Consider the following 20101-nt stretch of genomic DNA (forward strand, 5'->3'; position numbering starts at 1 on the left):
AAGCCAAGTGTCCGGCCGGAAAAGTGGGAATGGAAATGGAAATGGAAGAGCAAATAGAACGAAGAGTGGAAAAATTCCGAGCCACTGGCCATTCATTCGTTTGGGCTCAGCCCAGTTGTAGTTGAGTCGAGTATCTTTTTTTGCCAGCTCAATTGTCACTCCAAGGTAACCGAGCGTTTTGTAGCCGTCTTTTGTTCGCCTTTGTCGTCTCAGCCAGAATTTGTTACATTTGCCCGAGGACAAGAGCTGTGTAAATTTCGGGATTCGCTTTTGAATTTGCCAACTGAATATGCATTTACCAAAAGGTAACCAAAAGTAGGCTAGATTTAGTAAAAGTGGCGATCTAGGGTGGCCCTCTTAAGCTCTTATCATGGGCATTTTTTGGTAATACATATTTATAAGTTTAAAAAAAAGTTAAAAATACTTGTCAGAATTTTTAATTAAAGAAAATCAAACTTGGATAATATAAAGGATTTCATAAATTTGATATTTAAACAAAATTACTCTAAGCCTCATTCAACTTTTTTTCTATTCCATTTAGTATCTCTACTATATGTGAGCTTTTACGAGCAATCTACTCGGGTTAGATTATTTTGTTTCCCTTTACTGATAGTGCTCTTAAAATTTGGCTTTAATCAAGCTCCAATCAGCCGTCGGCAAATACAAATGCCTTGCAGTTGTGGCTTCCTTCTTCTCGTTGTTGCACATAAAAAGAAGCTGTGGAAATTACACAAAGCCATGTGCCTGTGCCTTTGCCTCTGCCATAAAATGCGAAAAACCTCAAGAGCCGGCAGACAGCTCAAGAGTGGCCTTGGGGAGAAAACTTAATTGCAGCGTGTTCCACTCCTATGTGTGTGTGTGTGTGCGCGCCACAGTGCGTATGAGCAATATAAAGTCAACAAGTCGAAGGTGGCGGCTTCAGGGAGGAAATAAAGGAAAAGAAGCAGGAAAACTCGGCAGACGGCTCCCGACAGACTCCGGTTAATTCCAATAATGCTGTCTCCCGCTCTTGTTTTATGTGTAAGTGGTAGTGTGTGTGTGCCGGGGAAGAAACTAACAAAAATGCAATTTATGTTGCGCCCTCTGTTCGTGACACGCCTCCTCAAGTCACCTCCTCCTATATAATGGGGAATATAATACATAAAAACTGGCCGTAAAATAAGGAGAACATGTTGCCAGCCGACAACACACGCATCAAGTGAAAATACGATTCAAAATTTCTTTTAAATAGGCGAAAAAAGCGTTGAAGGAGCTGACGGAAAATGTCTGTAAATAATCATAAATAAGGCTCAAGGTCAGGAGTGGTAAATGCACTGGGGAAAAATACTCATGAGAAGAGAGTAACAAGGTACAAATTAATAATAAAGATTTTAAAATAAAATAAAAGACTTTTGAGACTTGAAAACCATATCAAAACTGCCTGAAAGGAAAACAAGATTCCTTAAAATATTGGTGATGTATTTTCCTTACATTTTCATTTAATTCCAGAAATCTCTCGAGTATTTGCTCAGTGTCAGGCTGGTGTGTCCCAAATATAAATGGCGTTAACGTAAAAAATTTGTGTAATTTTCTAATGAATATTATTCGCACACACGCTCCCGTAACTGGGTATCAGCACCCCAGGTAGGCAGCAGAAAATTAACATTATACCAGCACAACCCACACACACACACACACAGCGTACACACACTCTCTCGAAGAACAAGAACACCCCCATTGATTAGTGTGTATTAGTATGTAAGGCACGGCAGTGGCCCGGAGTTAAATGGAGCGTGGTATGGATCCTAATGCCCCGACTCCCGCTGACTCCCACTGACTCACCGGCATCGGGATCAGCCGAAGGTGAACCAGAGCATTATGACTTGGCCCCGGAGGGCGTGAGGCGAAAATGAAAAGTTACCCGGGCAGATGCTCGTATTTTTCTGTAAAGTATTGAACAGCCCCCGGCTAATGCCGAAAGGTATCATCCGGCCCAGTCTTTTGTTAGGGAAAAAGTTTGGACCCGAGACTTTTTAATTGCGAGTCCTACATTTCTTGGTAATTTTCAGGAGGGAAACTTTTTTCTTCTTCGCACACAAATTAATGAAAAATGCCTGGGAAACATTCCGCCCAGCGCAGACTGTGTGAGTTGCTCTGCTTTAAATATTGTATTTTGAATGGGTTTCACTCACATTTAATGGTTTAGCACTTTCTATAAATTCAAGGGAGAATTTTTTTGCATAAATAATGAAGAGTTCTTTAAATGGAACTGCTCTTTGGCTATGAATCTTCTTTTAACGTTAAATTTTTAGCAAATTAAGCAAAAAAGGCTGCTCTAATTTATGCACTTTTTTGGTGTAGCCAAAGCAAACACTTGCCCATGGCCAGCAGCTGCTGGACTGGTTGCGGGCAAGTCATTTAATTTTATTATGACATAGCAGTTAAAATGTTTGACTATGAAAAATTGATAGCACTTTTTTTCGGTTCTATACCATTTTTTTTGTTGGCTGTCGTCTAGTGTCTCGCCCGAAAAGGCGTCTGGAAATTCAGTTAACGCCATTATTTTTATTTTTTGTTGTATTTTTTTGCTGCTTTTTTCATTTTGTTCGCCTTTGGCCAAACACTAAATGTTGTTAGCTGACGGCTTGTCCGCCAAATTGATGGCGCTTTAATAGAAAGCAAAATGCTGGGAAATAAAAACCGCCGAACCGCGAAGCAGAAGCAGCGGCAGCAGGTACTCGATAATAAATTGAAAAATAATATTGAGCAGACCGTGCCGGAGTCTCCTATTGTTGGGGTTCCTTTTGCGGTGGATTGCCTGTCATGTCCTCGCCATGGCGACATGAGGACGTGCTCACCACAAGTGCCTGGGATTTGTATCGATGGCGGAATTGTTGTTCGGGATTGCGAACGATACGGGGGACATGCAACAGGAGATTTTATTTGGGAAATAAGTTCCAGCTTGAAGGGTATCCTTGCACTCGGATTTCTTCTCTTTCATTCCCCCCCCCCCATTTTTTTTTTTATTTTTTGTAAAATTTGCTTTGCTTGTTAGGTTTATTTTGGCAGCAACGGATATTATTTTCCTTGCCACAGACAGCCGGCACTGGGGAGCTGGAAAATATATAAACTCAGCGAGTCTGTCGATTGTGAAGCTGCGATAAGCTGCATCCTGAAAGGACTATAAATTTGCAGCCAACTTGGTTTTGTCTTTTCCCAAATTCAATTTATGGACCAAGCAGCTGCTGTGCGGCAAGCGGAAGTTGATTGCCTTGCAACAAATGCAATTATTATGGACTTCTCTTCGCCACCAACACATAACATATCTGCCATCGGATTAGCCGCAAGCATTTTAATGACCGCAATTGAAAAGTAGAAATTAATAGCCAATAAACACTACATAATTACTAGAGTGTTTATTGTTGCACGATAATAAAATAAAGCTAATTAAAATGTTTAAAGTCGGGTAAAGATAATATAATTAAACTACATCAACTAGAACTACTAGTTTCTATGGTGTTTGCTATTGGATATAAGGATATTTATTATATTTAGCTTACTTATTTTAATTAGCTTAAACGCTTCTGGTAATCGTAGTAAAGCAGTTTGCTTATAAAGTAAACAAAAGTATTTCTTTTCTGATTAAAGCCATCAGGTTAACATCCCTTTCGCCAAGTACTTTGTTGATATTTACCAAATGCATTCAGTAAATAAACAAGCTGACCCAAAAATAAAAGTCTGCTCATAGCAATGAAAGTGCGAGAAATTGTATTTATCGCTGCCATAATTTATTAATATTTTATAGGGCAAAAAACAAAACAAAACAAAGAGAAACAAAGGGAATAATCGGTCGAGAGCCGGGGCTTATGCTGCTAATCAACTGCCGATTGCTGATGGCAGGTTGAATTTCAGAATTTCACTGTAATAAACCACCGATGGCCCAGACAACAGACAACAGCCTATATAGACCCTCAACAATAAACAAGTCCGATAAGCCAGGCAGATTAATATCATGTCCCGAGCACGGGCCATGGGCAAACAAATTAAAAAAGTGCCAGCTCATACACAGACGCACAGACACAAGAGAGAGCTGCTAAATTGAAATGAATCGCTGATCCGGCATTATGCCATATGCCTCCGTTATCCATCGACATAGGATAGGCTTTTCCGGGTAGGGAGGGTGTTAAATCGGCGCCAAATGATGATATAATCGAAGTAAATGGCGTGACACTTGCCACATGGCATTGCAGTTTTAATTATCGCAGATTGAAATATTAATAACGATTGGAAGCTCCATTAGCGACTGATTTTTCCAAAAGTTTGCCAAATGAAATAAATGAATAAATGTATGGGAATTCAATAAAATGTTTATTAGGGAATTTCCCAACGATTTATGGCCCTATATTCCCTTTACGACACATACATAAAACCACCCTCATGTTTAAGATAAAACCGTCTCTTCAATTAAATTAAAATCGTATATTAAAACCACAGCAACTTGAAATATTAATTGAATAAGTGCCTTACCTGTAAATAATAGCTGTCTATACACGTTTTATTGGGCACTTATCCCACTTAGAAATCACAAACTAAGCCCACATGAGCCACTAAAAAACCCGAACCTAATCAAAATGAATTCATTCAATTAACGCAGATTGTCATATTAATTTAATGGAAGCCCTCTAACAGTTTATGAATCAAATGTGACTATTCCAAATAAGTTTTATTAGGTAATTCCCAGCGATAAGTGGTGATATTTGTATGCCACTTACAAACATAAAAAAGCGGACTTCAATTAAGATAAATAATTGAGATCCAACCGCAGGCAGTACTTATGTAATGCGTCTGCCATTGTCAACAGTTTTAATTAACCTAAAATAACTGCACAGGAAACTAATCAGAGCAAAATAATACCAAACAATGGCCGGGAAAAGTTGGCTGCAAACTCGAGCTGTGGCCTAAACATTGCAATTACCTTGACCTAAGGCAGGACCCTTATACATTCAGTGTTGTCAACAATGTATATCTAAACTAAAGTAAATAAATTGCAATTAAAATAAAAGTCAATAAAATAATTAACCTTGCACTAGAGCTTATTAATATATAACTATGTTAATGTTAGTTTACAAATAAAATTAAATTAAAATTAGCATTATTTGCTTTCAAAAAGGCTACCTGAAAAATAGCCCGATTTAGTGGGATTTCCATGACTGTGACTGCCTAGGGGATTTTCGGATTTTCCCCTAAAATATGCAGTTGTGTCCTTCGCTTTTCCGCTGCGGCTGCCTGATTGTCAAGTGACGGACAGCCGTTGATGTGTTGATGTGGGCAATCCCTTCACCACTTAGGCCGCGCGCACACTACGAGCTGAAAGCGGAGCTGAGATAAGCGAGCTGATAATTTCAGTGCAAATTTCTAAGCTCAGCTCCGCTTTCAGTGTGCGCGCTCTCATACAAGTAGTGTGTTTGTTTCAGAGAGCTGATAAGCCGTCAGCCGTCAGCTCCGCTTTCAGCTCGTAGTGTGCGCGCGGCCTTACATCCGCATCACCCAACGCCCATCAGGGCCAAAGCGTTTTCTGAATGCTTAATTACAAAATTCGCTCATGTTTGGGCGCCGACTTTCGGGGGCCGCCTTAACTTGGCAAATATTTGAGAGAGGCGCCAGCAAAAGCGTTGACACTCTGTGCCCTGTTGACTCTTGTGCCACCCACACACAGCATACACACTCTATACAGGCAGTGCACATTCAGCCAACACACTCCACAAACAGACACACATTTTACAAACTTATAAAGCGAGCGTGAAATCAATGAGCAAATACCAAGGGAGACAATGCCAAACCAGGAGAGAACAAATGAAATCATTTATCACAGGGAAAAATTTAAATTTAATCATGAAATTACATTTTGTAATATATTTTATACATCCGAAAATTTAAAGGAAAATTGTTTCAACATTTAAATACATTTAAAACTAAAATTTAGCTAAGTTTTATAAAGTTTTATTAAAAAGTTTCTTCCAGAAAGCTGGCAGTGGAAATTTGAGAAATAAATAAAATAGTTAAGAAACTAATATTCTAATTAATAATTTCTATAAATAAAGTATATAAAGAATTGTAGCTCCGAAAACCCTAAAAATTTCTGTCTGTGCTGCCAAACTTTTATGGCATTAAGTGGCAGCGGCCAAGAAGCACTGGAAATCCAAGCATTCCGTCATAAAGAACAAGACGTAAAAATATGAAACAAATAAACAAGGTGAAGATGTGGCAGTACAGAAAGCTTTTAAGAGCCGTTGTTGGGATGGAGAAATGTGGTTGGGGGGAAATTGGGAAAAGTACTGCCCCGGGCAACCGATAAGCATATGTGTCAAAATTGAAGACATTTCCTAATGCCCTTCAATCTTATTCGCATCTCCAGTGTGTGTTGCCTGGAGACCCAAATCAATGAGCGGCAGCAACTGTCCAGCTGTCCATCAAAGTTTCGACAAATTACCTGGACTAATTGAATGGAGTTAGTTGTATTACATTACCCCTAGATCTTGGCCTTGTAGAGGGAGCTGGGAAAGAGAAGACCTCCCCTCATCAACGCAATGAAACCGAGCAGAATTGTGGCACGAAAAGTTTTGAGAAGCGCCAAAAACGAGCTCAACGCCAAATGTCAAGGAAACAAACAAACTGAAAATGCCGTAAAAATAATACCAAAGTGTAGGGGCAACAAGCCACAGCAATTAGGCAACCGGAGAAGCCAAAAGCCAAGAATTTCCACATGCAGAGACCCAAGTGAAAATTGCCGAGAGTACAGAGGAAGTGGCAAGTGGAAAATTGTGAATTAGAAAATCCCTCTTGGATCTAGCAGAAAAACCATTTAGCTTTAGTTTTTCTGGCCTTTTTTTTTTGTTACCAGCTCTTGTTCTGGTCTAAACCGCAAGTCATATTCGATTTTATTTTTGATTGTGTTTTGATGGCACTGGGGCAGTCCTGTTGAAGTATGCACACAAAAAACAGGGAAATTTTTCATTCCATACTGTTGTTTATGGCTGTACGAGATTTTGATTGCCTGTCTCGGAATATTGGCCATACGCAGCTCTTGTGCTCGTGACAAGTGTTCAATTATAAGCGCTTAGTCGTGCTCCCAACGTCAGCGTCCTTGGTGATGGCTTCCGGTTCTTGTTATTGCGGCTTCCTCTGGTGCCGCCATTTTTTCTCTTTCTACACTGTTTTTTTTGTGGCTGGTTTTTTGGAGAATATCTTGGGGCAATACAAAGTCTGGTTAGTCGAGTTCAAAATTTGTTTTTATTTTTTCTTTTAATATTCTCATTTTTTTTGAAGCAGAGAAATTTCCCCGCTAAGTAGAAACTCAAATGTTTGATACGAGTGCGTGCTTGTGTGTGCTGTTGAGCTTCAAAACCGGATTTCCGCCTCCTGTAAAAACCTCAACTTAAAGCCAACCCGGTCAACAGCACGTGGCAGTTGTTACCTTCTGGCATAATTTTCCACTCCCATCCCCAGCGATTTGCTGGGTGGAAAATGCTGAAAATGTGTGCCGGAGCTTTTCGTTTCATAAATTTACAACAGTGGATCCCAACCGCACTGGGCCGAAGGGCTCTCCCGGGCTCGCCAGAAACATTTCCGGGCAGCGAAATGAGCCAGTACACAAACACACACACTCACAGAGGAAAGCCACCAAAAATGGGGGTCAGATACTACAGTGCGGCACATACTGTATGCTCATTATATGGCCCAAAGCCAAAAGTAAAGCGCAGGATTGTGTGCACTAGTTGGCCCAGTTTGGCTCATGTGCTCTGAGCTGTCCCGTCCTGTCCTGGCTCGAGGACATGCCCAAGATGTAATTGTACTTGGCCTCAAAAGTGGCTTGAACTGCGGCTCATTGGGTGCATAAAAATGGCAAGAGAACTGACTTGTGGTCCCTGGGACCTTTTCCTGCACAGAGAAAAAGTAGAGGAACATGGATTAAAGGCAATGTATATCTTATTTTATATTAATTAAACTTCTTGTAAACATTTCTTATAAATATCTAATATATTCTTGAGCTATTTACTTATTATTTTCTTTATCTACAAGACCTCCTTTGTAACCCTCAACCTTTGTAACCCTCAATCCGATTGTACTTTAAATAAATTACCACCGTTTCAGTTGGCAGATAATCAGACATCGAGCCATTACAACACCATGTTTGGCTAATGGCCAGACCACAATCAAACTTCAATTTGTATGGACAATTGCTAGCAGCTGACGACTGTCAAAAGGGCGTGGCTCAGTGTAATTAAAATAGGGCAAGTGTGGGGAAGTAAGAACGTGGCAATGGGGAGTGCCGAGCTGATTATGTGAAACCATTATGCGGCTGTGAGGGGGTGGCATTAATAATGCAACAGGCAGAGTGGTCGCGATGGCTTCATTAGATCGCTTAAATGGTGGTTTTGTGTGCGTTTGTGTGTCTGGTGTTGTCTATTAAGCGGCAAGTGTTGTTCCTTGTCTGCGGTCGAAGGATATGCTGTCATTGGCAGGCACTTGAGATGCGCAGCCCAGCAAACTACCCCTAAATATACATATATATATATGTATGTATATAGCCACCCCTCTTTGAGATATTCCGCTGTTCCTGTCATCGTCAACAAGTCCTGGCACTTACGTGACCGTCCGCAACTTTAATGGCAGTCTGTCGGCTGGTCAGCAGGCACTTGACATTGGCAGTACTCAGACATAGGGTGAAAAATGCGACTATAAAATAATAGAGAATACGTTTTATAGTAAAAATATACTTCTCTTAAGAGAACCTATAAGTTAAAGATATTATTCATTTTTTTTTCTATTTAAATGTTTACTAAAATAAACATCTCACCACGCAACAAGTTCTTTATTTGATTTCTTGCAGTGTTTAGGAAAACTTCCGTAATGGCCGGCATACGGTGCGTATTAGTTACATTAGTTGAAGGCCAAATGAGACAGTGGGACACATTTGTTTATTGCTTTATTTCTGCGTGTTTGCATTGTAATTTTGGTGTATATTCGAGGCGAATAACGCCACAAAGTCCAATTCAATTATGAGGCCCCAGCACACATGCTGGAATTAGCCAAATATTTGAGCTCTACCGCCTTAAAGATTTTCCGTCTTTAAAAGGCAAAATTACATTTGGTTGGCGCTAATTAAATATGCATGACAAGGATTAATTATCAATTTCATGGTCAAATATATACCAGTTACCAGCACCCAAAGCCACTCTAAAACTTTTGGCAATGCCTTCCAAGTTTTTGGTGAGTCAGCATTAGCAGCGTAGCCGGACTAAGCCAAGTCAAACGGCATAAGTCCTGGTCTGCCGAAAAATCTCCGGCCCAGAAGGACTTAATCACTGTAATGGAAGTTGGGCCAGGCCAGAGCCAGCAGCAGCAGCAGCTTACAAAACCGAAAAACAAGATTTTTTGCTTGAAATCACAAACAAAATAGGACACAAATATATGAATGGCCAAAAGCTGAAATTGTATTATCACTCCTCATGGCTGACAAAACATTTTGGCCCAATGCCCGGCATCAGATTTATTGCCGGATAAACGTCCGACACTCCAGTAACTTGTCACTTGGGCAAGACAGTGAGAAAGTAACTTTTAATTAAATGCGAAACTGGCAAGGCTGCAACTGCCGCTGAAAGTTCAACTGCGGTTGCAGCTTGGCTTTTCCAGGACTTTCCATATTTCCTCATTCGTCTAATGGAATTACGTCAACGGAATGCGTGTGGGACTTTAGCCGAGTGGCCATGTGTCCTTTTCCAGCAGGCTGTTGCAGCAATTTGCGGCCAAAAACCGATGAAAGCATCTCGTTATGTCGCTTGCACACGGGTCGTATGCGTAATATTGATTACAAGTCAGTTGGGGACTTTTGCCTGTCAGCCAGGCTTGTGTTTGTGCTTTCTTCAAATGGTCTTGACATTTCCTTGCACACATTTTCCTGTTTTCATGCAAAAATTCAACTTTGAACTGCATTCCTCAGCCATTTGCTGTGGCATTTTTGGAATTTCAGTTGCCAAAAATTGAGCTAAAATTACATTTGTCTCCGTGAAATTATTTTTGATTCGGCTAACGCTTTTGTTTATTTCGTTGCAGGTCAAATTTCACCCGCAGTACGCAGTTTGCATATTTAAATATTGAAATTTCGGAGAGGAAATTTTAATGAGACGACTGTGGAAAACCGAAGGCGAGGAGCACCAGTGAGTGGGCAGGGCAGCAGCAGCGCGGAACCGCAGGAGTCAGTGGAGCTGCTGTCAATCAAACGGAGTCGCTGGCCAGGACTCCAACCAACCGAAAATCCAACCATCTGACCGGCTCATCATTGACACCATGGTCACGAACATGTCGCAGCCGCATTATTGCGGCACTGGCATCGATGATTTTCACACAAAGTGAGTACGGATAAGGGACAGGGGAATGGGTAGGGGAACGGGCCAGGGCACGGGACAGTGGCTCTGTGTCTCGTGGGGATGCCTGCATATTAATTACATTTTTAAATGTAATTTCCATAATAATTTCTGCCTGGCGGCCGAGGCGTGCATAACGAAGTCATGTGTGTAATTGCCTCCGGCGCAAGGAGCTAATTTAAGGATGCTCGAGCCGCATTGAGATTAATAATTTTTAAATTGAGAGCAAAGTTAAAAGGTTGCTAAAGGTAATCAAGATGTTAAAAGACTCTTTTAAGAAACTTTGAAGTACCTTTTTTATAGTAAATAATTTATATATAAACCTTTTCGAAACCCTCCTTCTCCCACAGCTACAAATACTTCCATGGCTACTTCTCGCTTATTGTCTGCATCCTGGGCACTATCGCAAATACCCTAAATATTATTGTGCTAACCCGAAGGGAGATGCGATCCCCAACGAATGCCATACTCACGGGTCTGGCGGTGGCCGATCTGGCTGTGATGCTGGAATATATTCCCTATACGGTCCACGATTATATACTCAGTGCCCGGCTGCCGCGGGAGGAGCAGCTGAGCTACAGCTGGGCCTGCTTCATCAAGTTCCACTCGGTGTTCCCCCAGGTGCTGCACACCATCTCTATTTGGCTCACCGTAACGCTGGCCGTGTGGCGTTACATAGCGGTGAGTTATCCCCAACGGAATCGGATCTGGTGTGGCATGAGAACGACGCTGATCACCATTGCCACGGCCTATGTGGTGTGTGTTCTGGTAGTGTCACCGTGGCTGTATCTGGTCTCAGCCATAGCCAAGTTCCTGGAGACGCTGGATGCGAGTGGCAAGACCATAGCTTCGGTGCCGTTGAGTCAGTATATACTGGACTACAATCGGGAGCAGGAGGAGGATGTAACCATGCAGGTCATGTCCAGCACTACGCCAGATATATCCTGGGCGATGCCGAGTGGTTCGGCCAATGGAACGGCCGTCAGTGTGCTGACCCTGACCACAGTGGTGCCTCTCACCAGCTGGACACCAGGGACAACTCCGGCGATGATGGGTGAACGAAACGTGACGGTCTACAAGCTATATCACAGTGCCTTGGCCCTGCACGATCGACAGTTCAGGAACGCCACCTTCCTCATCTACAGTGTCCTGATCAAGCTGATACCCTGCTTTGCCCTGACCGTGCTCTCGGTGCGGTTAATCGGCGCTTTGTTGGAGGCCAAGCGGAGGAGGAAGATCCTTGCGTGCCATGCGGCCAACGACATGCAGCCGATAGTCAACGGGAAGGTGGTGGTGACGCCCACTCAGCCCAAGAGCTGCAAGTTGTTGGAGAAGGAGAAGCAGACGGATCGAACGACCAGGATGCTCCTGGCGGTGCTGCTGCTCTTCCTAATCACCGAGTTCCCGCAGGGGATTATGGGCCTGCTGAATGCTCTCCTCGGCGATGCCTTCTTCCTGCAGTGTTACCTAAAGCTGAGTGAGTATTCCATTTACTCGTCCTCCTCATCTAGAAAAACCCCCCTAATTGCTTTATTGGCTATGATAATTGACTGAATTTATGGCTAGTATTTTCGTGATGGGCCAACTGGCAATCAATCATACGCACCGCTGACTCCCATAATTGCACCACAAATTCGTGGCTTCCATAGGGCCACGTCCTTGGCCTTGACTTGGTCTTGTTGTACATACTTTTTGTTTGCTTGGGACACTGCGAAAAAGTAATTGCAAATAAAGAGACATTTCCAATCAGAAATTAATGAAAATTTTTCATAATTTATAAATAATTTTATATTTATGATCACAAGTGTACCCAAGCTTCGGCATCCCGAAGTTACGTTTCTTGCTTGTTTATTTTATTTTAGTTACTAAATATAACATTTTTCAACTTAAATTTCCAACCAAAATCCTCTTTAACCTTGAACTTTGAGTAAAACCAACGCACAACAGATGGCGTGCTTGTAGTGTGACGGTGACTCCGTACTTATTGCATTTCAATGTCCCACTGCAGGTGACCTAATGGACATCTTGGCACTTATTAATTCGAGCATCAATTTCATCCTTTACTGCTCGATGAGTCGCCAGTTCCGTAGCACGTTCGCCCTACTCTTCCGGCCGCGCTGGCTGGACAAGTGGCTGCCGCTCTCTCAGCATGACGGCGAAGGACGCGGCGGGGGGAGTGGGTATGGCTATGGCTACGGCGGCGGTGGTGGCTATGGAAGGCAGCGATTACTACACACGGACGCCGCCAGCAAGAGCATGGCCATCGATCTCGGCCTGACGACGCAAGTGACGAATGTGTAGCACGAGAGCAGCGGCCGGGCAGCGGTGTCAACCGCAGCGGCGGCATCATCCACAGCTGCAGCAGGAGCAGCAACATCACTAGCAGCAGCTTCTGCAGCAGCAGCAGCATCCACAGCAGCAGCTGCAGCAACATCAACGACAGCAGCGACTGAAATTGATGGATGTGCTGGCGCCACAAACGACATCAGCCTGGTGGAAGTGCTGCACGCGCAGCCCGGCCAAAAAAGAGGAGAGGTTTCAGGTAGGGATGGTGGGGATATATAAACTATATATATATTTTTTTAATGAATTTTATAGTATTCATTTTATATATATTATTATACAAAATGTAGGCTTGCAATAATAATTGTTCTTTAAAGTTCTCTTTAGTTTCGTTAAAATATATTAAAAAACAAGAAAACTATATATTATATTCTCTAGTTTAATATACATACCAATATATATATCACTATGCCTTTCTATATTTTAATTTCTATAGTTGCCAGCCAGAATCGTAGAAGTCGCAGTGGCAGTGGCAAGTGCATTTGGCCCACCACGGAGTGGCTAAGAAAACTGCGGCACCAAAAGCCACACAAGGAGGCCGATGCCTGTACTGATACCGATCTAGAGTTGGGCAGGACTACTATCAACAGACGCAGCAGTGTCCTGTTGATGGTCCTGCTCAGCAGTTCCGATGAGGTCAAAGCCAAGGCCGTTCTGGTCAGTGACCAGCATCAGCAGTCTAGCACACAGCAGGAGGTGAAGCTGGACGAGGACGTGGAGGATGCCATCGATGCTCTCTGGCTGTGAGATGTCCCAACCCTCTAGCACTTAACTAACCCCTAAAAACAAATACAAAAACAAGAAACAATTCCCTGTAAATGAAATCCCCACTAATAGCTAACTACTGTGTACAGACCAATTAATTAATCAAACAAATTGTTTATGGCTGCTTCCTATTTATACATAAATATTTTCCCGCCAGCGTTGCAGTTGTGGATTGTGAGCCCCTCTTCGCTTCGGCTTCGCTCTGCTGGAAAATCAAATGGAAATTCTGCGATTTCTTCCGGGGAGCAGCTTTGAACACTTTGTGACGACACCTACACACACACATTTGATAAGTGATATTTACTTGACTAAGTTTTCCCGGATAAATAGTTGTGTAAGTTTAAGTGCAAAGCGCATCCTTCAGAAACCAAAAAGAAACGAAATTAGCTATAGTCCAACTATGATATAAGGTGTATTTATAAAGCGAACGAGTCGGTAGAATAAGAAGAGATTTAATTTCTTTTTCTATTGAAAATATATGTTATTTGATGGTATGAATGTATTTATGGTTTTTTATGGATTAAAAAGAGGTAAGTACTGCAACAAACATCATTACCTTTCTTTGTTATAATTATGGTAAATTCTTTGAGGGAATATTAGTTTTTATATTCTTTTCACTTCGAAATATATTTTATATTAATCTTATTAAAATTCCCAAGTTTTATTTATTAAAGTTTTAATGTTCTTAATCATTAATAAAAACCAGCTAATTGTCTTGCATTTTGCTGCCTTGAATCGTCATTTAATTTGACGCTGTAAACGAAATCCCATTGGCGTTGAATTTAATTTTCGAGCCATTTACTGCTAGCAAAAACCCTGTGATTGGCACTTAAATATCAGGCACTCGACGTTCTTTGGTCCTCTGGCCCTTTTCGGTCCTTTTCACAATAAGGACGTGGAAAATAAACGGACAAATGACAGTAAAAAGTGACTAAAAAGCAAAATGGCAGCAATGGCAGCGTCAAGAGCTGCGTTGATTAATTGTAATTTTAATCAAGGGGCCGAAGCGAATTTGTCAGCGACATTCGAGAGAGAAAGGGATTGTGGAGGCCAAACTGATGACCCAATTCGTAGTTGTTAATGGCCGGCTGTTTCATGGCTATGATGTATGACTTAGGATTGCCAAAGGGAACATCATCATTACCCGGAAGTGCGCCAAATCGATGGAGAATGTCAGTGTGCCTCGAAAATACAAAATGCTAAGTGTTCATCATTCATGCAACACAATGTCCCGCGGATCCTGCCATTCATTTTGATAAAGGACCTCCCAAATCAGGAGTGGGCGACGCAGAAGCGCACAGCCATTCCCCTCCATAATTTCTTTACATTAATTGAACTGAAATTGGGGTCCGAAAATACATAAATTTAAGATCTTAAAAAATGCGTCATTTTCGTTACAATTTAATTCAAAATTAACGCTCAAATGGATTGATTTGACAACGCTTTTACGTAATTTTTTTACCTGTTTTATCTGTTAATTCGAAGTGGTGGAAAAAATCAACATTTAATTGAGCGAGATGCCAACTCAATTATGTAAATGATGGAAAAGGTAAAACAGCAAAAATATCAAATGAAATTGGATAATTATTATGTCCACAAAAAATTACCTTTATTAAAACTGATTGAGTGCAACTGAAATGAAAGTGAATTACTTACAGATTATGATTTCATAAAGTTGCAAAGTCAATTAAAGAAAGTGGTTTACAGCTTACACCAGGGTTGGCCGCATTTGCTCGACCTTGTTTAGCCTCTTTCACTAATATTTTCCTTGGCCGAAATGCAATTAGAAACCAATTTATGGCTGCAATTCAATAAAACCAAAGCCTTCGGTATTTGCCTTAAATTACATTCAGTGGGCCATCTGTAAATCCCAAATTGTATTTACAATTTGCAGACGCACACACAGGAGAGTAGATGAAATGAAATAAACACAACAAGGCCCTGAATCAATAGAATCCATCTTTTTCCAAGGGACAGCCAGCTAAATGCCATTGAATGGGTATATGATATGGTTTCACTCTTACAAACACACAGAGTTGAGTTGAAACTGGCCAATTCCCTCTGTATTGGTAGGAGCACTGCCAGAAAGTGGAGGTACTTTAACACACTTAACAGGTTCCTTTTTAGAATTTTATAAGAATTAAACCATCTTAAATTTTATTTTATATTTTATTACCATTAAATTAGTATCCCTATAATAAAAAAGCATTTTTGAATAAAGATTTTTCCCTCTGTACAGCAAATGCAACTAAACTCGATTTGCAGCTCTTTTCAGAATGCCAAGAGCAAGCGGATGTGGAGTGCCGGATACGACGAAGGACGTTGAGAGGATGGTTTAAGCGATATAAACGAAAAACTAATCAAAGGGGTTGGGTACAAAATTCAGTATCCGTTGGGTCAAAGGACAAGCAGGGTGGACTGACTGTCCATCACACACTGACCACTGACGAGTTTGCGGCTTTTGGCAAAACAGCAAAACTTTACCCTGAATTTAGGTCATTTTGGGGTCACTTTGTTGTTACTTGAACTTGTTGAATACTTTAAAATAATAAATATAAATCAGCAGTGAGAAAGTTTTCCTTGCATTTGAATGTTTAACTAGGGCAACGAGGAATTAAGGGCACCAAGACCAAATTACTCAACTAGTTTCTATAAATATTTGTGGAGATAACCTCCAGGAAACTTCTAAAATAAATTCAAAGTAATTATTTCTGACTTTTGAAAAGCTTTTAAATGCCAAGTATAAATGAAAAATACTCACTTCTTTGCATAAAGAAATATTTAATGATAAAATAACATCATTTTCCCTTTATATATACTTGCCAGAAATCTCGTATAATTTATGCTCAGACTTAAATTAAATCAAAATATTTTGCCTTAACTCGTTGTAAAATTGAAAAAACTATAATTAAACTCTAATTATACAACTTATCTTTAATGATTTTTGAAGCGTGTAAACTTTTCCAATAAATGAGCAACTCTCGACCAAAAACTAAACTCGTAGCTAATTATTAAACTACTAGGGCGGGCCCCTGGGGCAACATTTCATATTAAAAATCTCTCCCGAACGAAATATGTAAATATTCCACACCAATTTCCGCTAAATCATCATCAGCAGGAGCAGCAGCATTAATTATAAAACAAGCCGGGCCAGCCAGGGATTGCTGCCAGCAGGCAAATTTCAAATGCAATTGCTACAAATTTCATTGAATTAAGCGCACATCAAGGCCGGGGCCCAGTCCCTCAGTCCTTGGCTGTGAAAATTTTCGGCTGTTTAACAATTCCTAAAATGTACGCCAGTTGGCAGTGGCCAAGCAGAAAGGCCAGAAAAAAAATTAGCATAATTGCTGGGAGGGTCGGGCAACGTAAGGCAAAAAAAGGAAAATTCAAATGAAACGGCAGCAGCAGCAGCTTTTCCCATCGCCCCCTCTCTAATTATTCGGTAATTTATGCTCGCCCCAATGTGTGAACATTTTTGCCATGCAATTGCACGTCAAATTTTGATGGATTTCATTTCGAAAAGCTGTCCATCGCTGCCCACGTTCTGTGTTGTCTCATCATTGAGTTCGTTAATGTATAGTCCTGGCCAGCTTAGTGATTTGAGTGGGACTTTAGGGGTTTGAGAATATTAAGCGAGAGTTCCTTGTAACTTTATTTTTGGTCATTCTCTGTAAATATTCCTGGGGATTCCAAATAAGCATCTATTTTAACTGTTAGAACTTTAAAATATTTTTAGCCTTAAAAAGGGTGCTCGAAACTATATATTTTTACTAGATACATATGCCATACGTTCCCGGAAAACCCCAAATATTATATAGAAAGCTAGAACACGCTAACCGGAAATATTTCCCGCACGCTTTCCACATTTATGCGTGCTTGAAAGCCATTTCCATTACGCATACGCAACGTTGGCCACGGATATTTATGCCAAGTCGTTAGCTGAAAACCCATTGACACCTGCGGCTTTTGACGCCCCCTCATAATAATATATGCTTTCAGTATTTACAAGCTACATGTTTTTGTCACATGCCAGCGTCAGCAATATCCAGAAATTGAAAATATAAACTCGCAAATATCGCACTTGACGATGATTGATCGCGCTGAAACGCCAACAACTTGCATACATTTCCTTGATATTCATTTTAAACACTTAAACATTAATCAAATTTTGGGCAATGGCTTATTTAAATTGCTCACGCAACCTGTGTCTAATGCTCGCCCAATAAATGCGCAAAAAAAGCCCCCATCGCAATAGATTTCCCCGCTACTTGCCGTGGGTTCAGGGAGTAAAAACAAACAAATTCCAGTCATTTGTCAACAAAGTTTGATAAATGTTTTAATTATGGCCCACGCCTCAGTTGGAGGCCAATCCAAGGAATATTGAATAGGGCAAGTTTTCCGTTTTTGTTTTTGCGTTGTCAAGGTGGCGAAAGGGTCAGAAAATGAAATGAAAATGTTTTCCTTGGGAGATTAGAGGAAAAAACCCGAGTGACCAGCCTTTGAAGTGGTTCATTAGTTAAGTGAGTGAGACAGTTGTTATTATAGGTAGACCAGAAATCTCGATCTGATCGGAATTTTTGGCTAAATCGTCCAACCTGGAACGGGCACGTGGAGCGTTTGCGACTGATTTTGTTAAATTATTCAGCTTAAGTCGAAAAAACCGGCAGCTACGCGCCTTTGGCCACAGACAGCTACGCTACGTTACCGTTACAAAGATATATAGTACTGATTTATGCCGAATATTTTCGTATGGTTAGACATTTGCATTTGGCCTATGGAAATTGCGAAATATTTATTTGGCAAATCAGAGCCGAATCGAATGCTGCCAGACGAGTGCACGTGCCATTGGTAATTGATTGATTGTAAGCAAACACAAGGCAACAGCTGACAAGATAAGCAAACAGCAGAGAAAGTCAGCCAGCAGCCAGCATAATCCCGAAATTTGTTGTAACATTTTCAAATTCATTTCTGCCATTTCTGTCAATTTCTTCTAGCTTACTTTAAGGCTTTAAGGTGGAAATTTTGCTTAAAAACTTGGGTAAGACGAAAAAATATTACAAAGAATTTATAAGGAATGTCATCTAAATTTGAAAGTTATTAATAATAGCGTTAATGGCTTTTACAAAATATAAAGTTAGTTCTACAAACATTCTTAAAGAAACCCATTCAAAAGCGTTCAATTAAATTCTCGCTGGTTTTCCCCATTAAAGAGGGCCACTGACCCCAAAAAAAAACAGACCCCCCAACAAACTGGTTAAGTTCTATACAGGCAAGCCAAGTTTGATCCGCTTACGGGTTTTGGGGAAAAGCCGGCTTAATTGCTTTTCAATAACACAACAAAAGGGCTGCGCGACGAATCCGAATCCGCGGAAAACACGCAATGTCGAGGAAAGGCGTCGTAAAAAATGCAAACAACTTGTGCGGGCCCAAACCTCATTAAACACAGCCAAGCGGCGGAAACGGAAGCAAGGATAACACTACTACTACCACTACCAGAACTAGAATACACTGCAACAAGGCCTTGTTGCGTGTTCGTTGTCATTTTGATTCGGTTTCGGCCCAGTTAAGAGGCGGCCGCGCATAGGTGGGCGTGACCAGCAGCCGTTCGACAACAATTGTTCCGGAGTAAAAAGAAACTTTCCTTGTTTATGGTTGAATAAATGTTGGGACTGCTTTTGTTGTCCCACCAATTGGCTGAAGGTGTTGTCTACAGGTAAGAAAAGTGGAAAAGAAGGGCTCAAGAAATAATGGGAATGTGGAAAGTTCGCCTGTCAGCAGGTGCTCTTAAGATTTCAGGAGCTCTATCAGCTTGTACGATTTTTAAGACAATTATAAGAATATAGTTTAAACTTCAATTTATTTAATGAAAAAAATTTTAAAATTAAAATAAATGTATTCTAGTAAAAACTAAGAAAATTTTTGTAAGTTTCTTTTTGGCATAAGCTTTTTATATATTTAATACCCACTTATATATCAATTTGTACCCTAGGGTATTTTTTATTCACCATCTCAATATTCATCCATCACAGTTGGATTTCACCCTTTTTGTTTTGCAATTTGCCAAACTCATTAAAAAATCGTTGCACTGAATGTTGTCACTCATACGCCCCGTGTGCGCTCTGAAAATATTTCAACAGCCATGTTGTGCTGTGCACCTTTAACTGAGTTGTTGTTCCATTTCGTACGACATTTCTGCGGTGACGACGACGACGATGACGACGGGGCTGCAATTGTTTGTCTCCTTGAACCAGTTTTCCAACAGGCCGACGAACCGACAGGCGGAAAATAAATGCTGAGGAGCGACCCAGTTGTGTCAAACGGTTTCTGATGATGAACAAAAAAAAAAAACAACACACGCAATTTAAATTCAAGAAAAGCCCCCGAAAAATACGATTTTCCAGCTTTCGCTTAACTACTTTGTTGAAGTAAACCAATTGGGACTTGCCAGTATAAAGCGATTTTCGGGTGGGCGGCCTCTGAAATAAGTTGTCCACGTGCGCCGTTTCGCTCTCTCTCTCTGAAAAGCATTTACATCGAATAACAGACACTTTGCTTGCCAAATAAATTTACATCTTTAAACTATTTTGTAT

The 20101-nt window shown here is 40.9% G+C and overlaps 1 protein-coding gene across 1 annotated transcript; it reads left to right on the forward strand.

The window, feature by feature from the left end:
* The first annotated feature begins 9938 nt into the window (after nucleotides 1-9938).
* On the forward strand, nucleotides 9939-14009 carry MsR2 (Myosuppressin receptor 2). Its single transcript, XM_017167732.3, is given in 5 exon segments — nucleotides 9939-10388; nucleotides 10754-11880; nucleotides 12412-12945; nucleotides 13183-13489; nucleotides 13669-14009. Coding segments are annotated over 5 exon segments (2139 nt in total). The 5' UTR covers nucleotides 9939-10326; the 3' UTR covers nucleotides 13778-14009.
* Nucleotides 14010-20101: the final 6092 nt, after the last annotated feature.

Source organism: Drosophila kikkawai, chromosome 3L, assembly GCF_030179895.1.
Source record: "Drosophila kikkawai strain 14028-0561.14 chromosome 3L, DkikHiC1v2, whole genome shotgun sequence".
Taxonomy (NCBI): Eukaryota; Metazoa; Arthropoda; class Insecta; order Diptera; family Drosophilidae; genus Drosophila; species Drosophila kikkawai.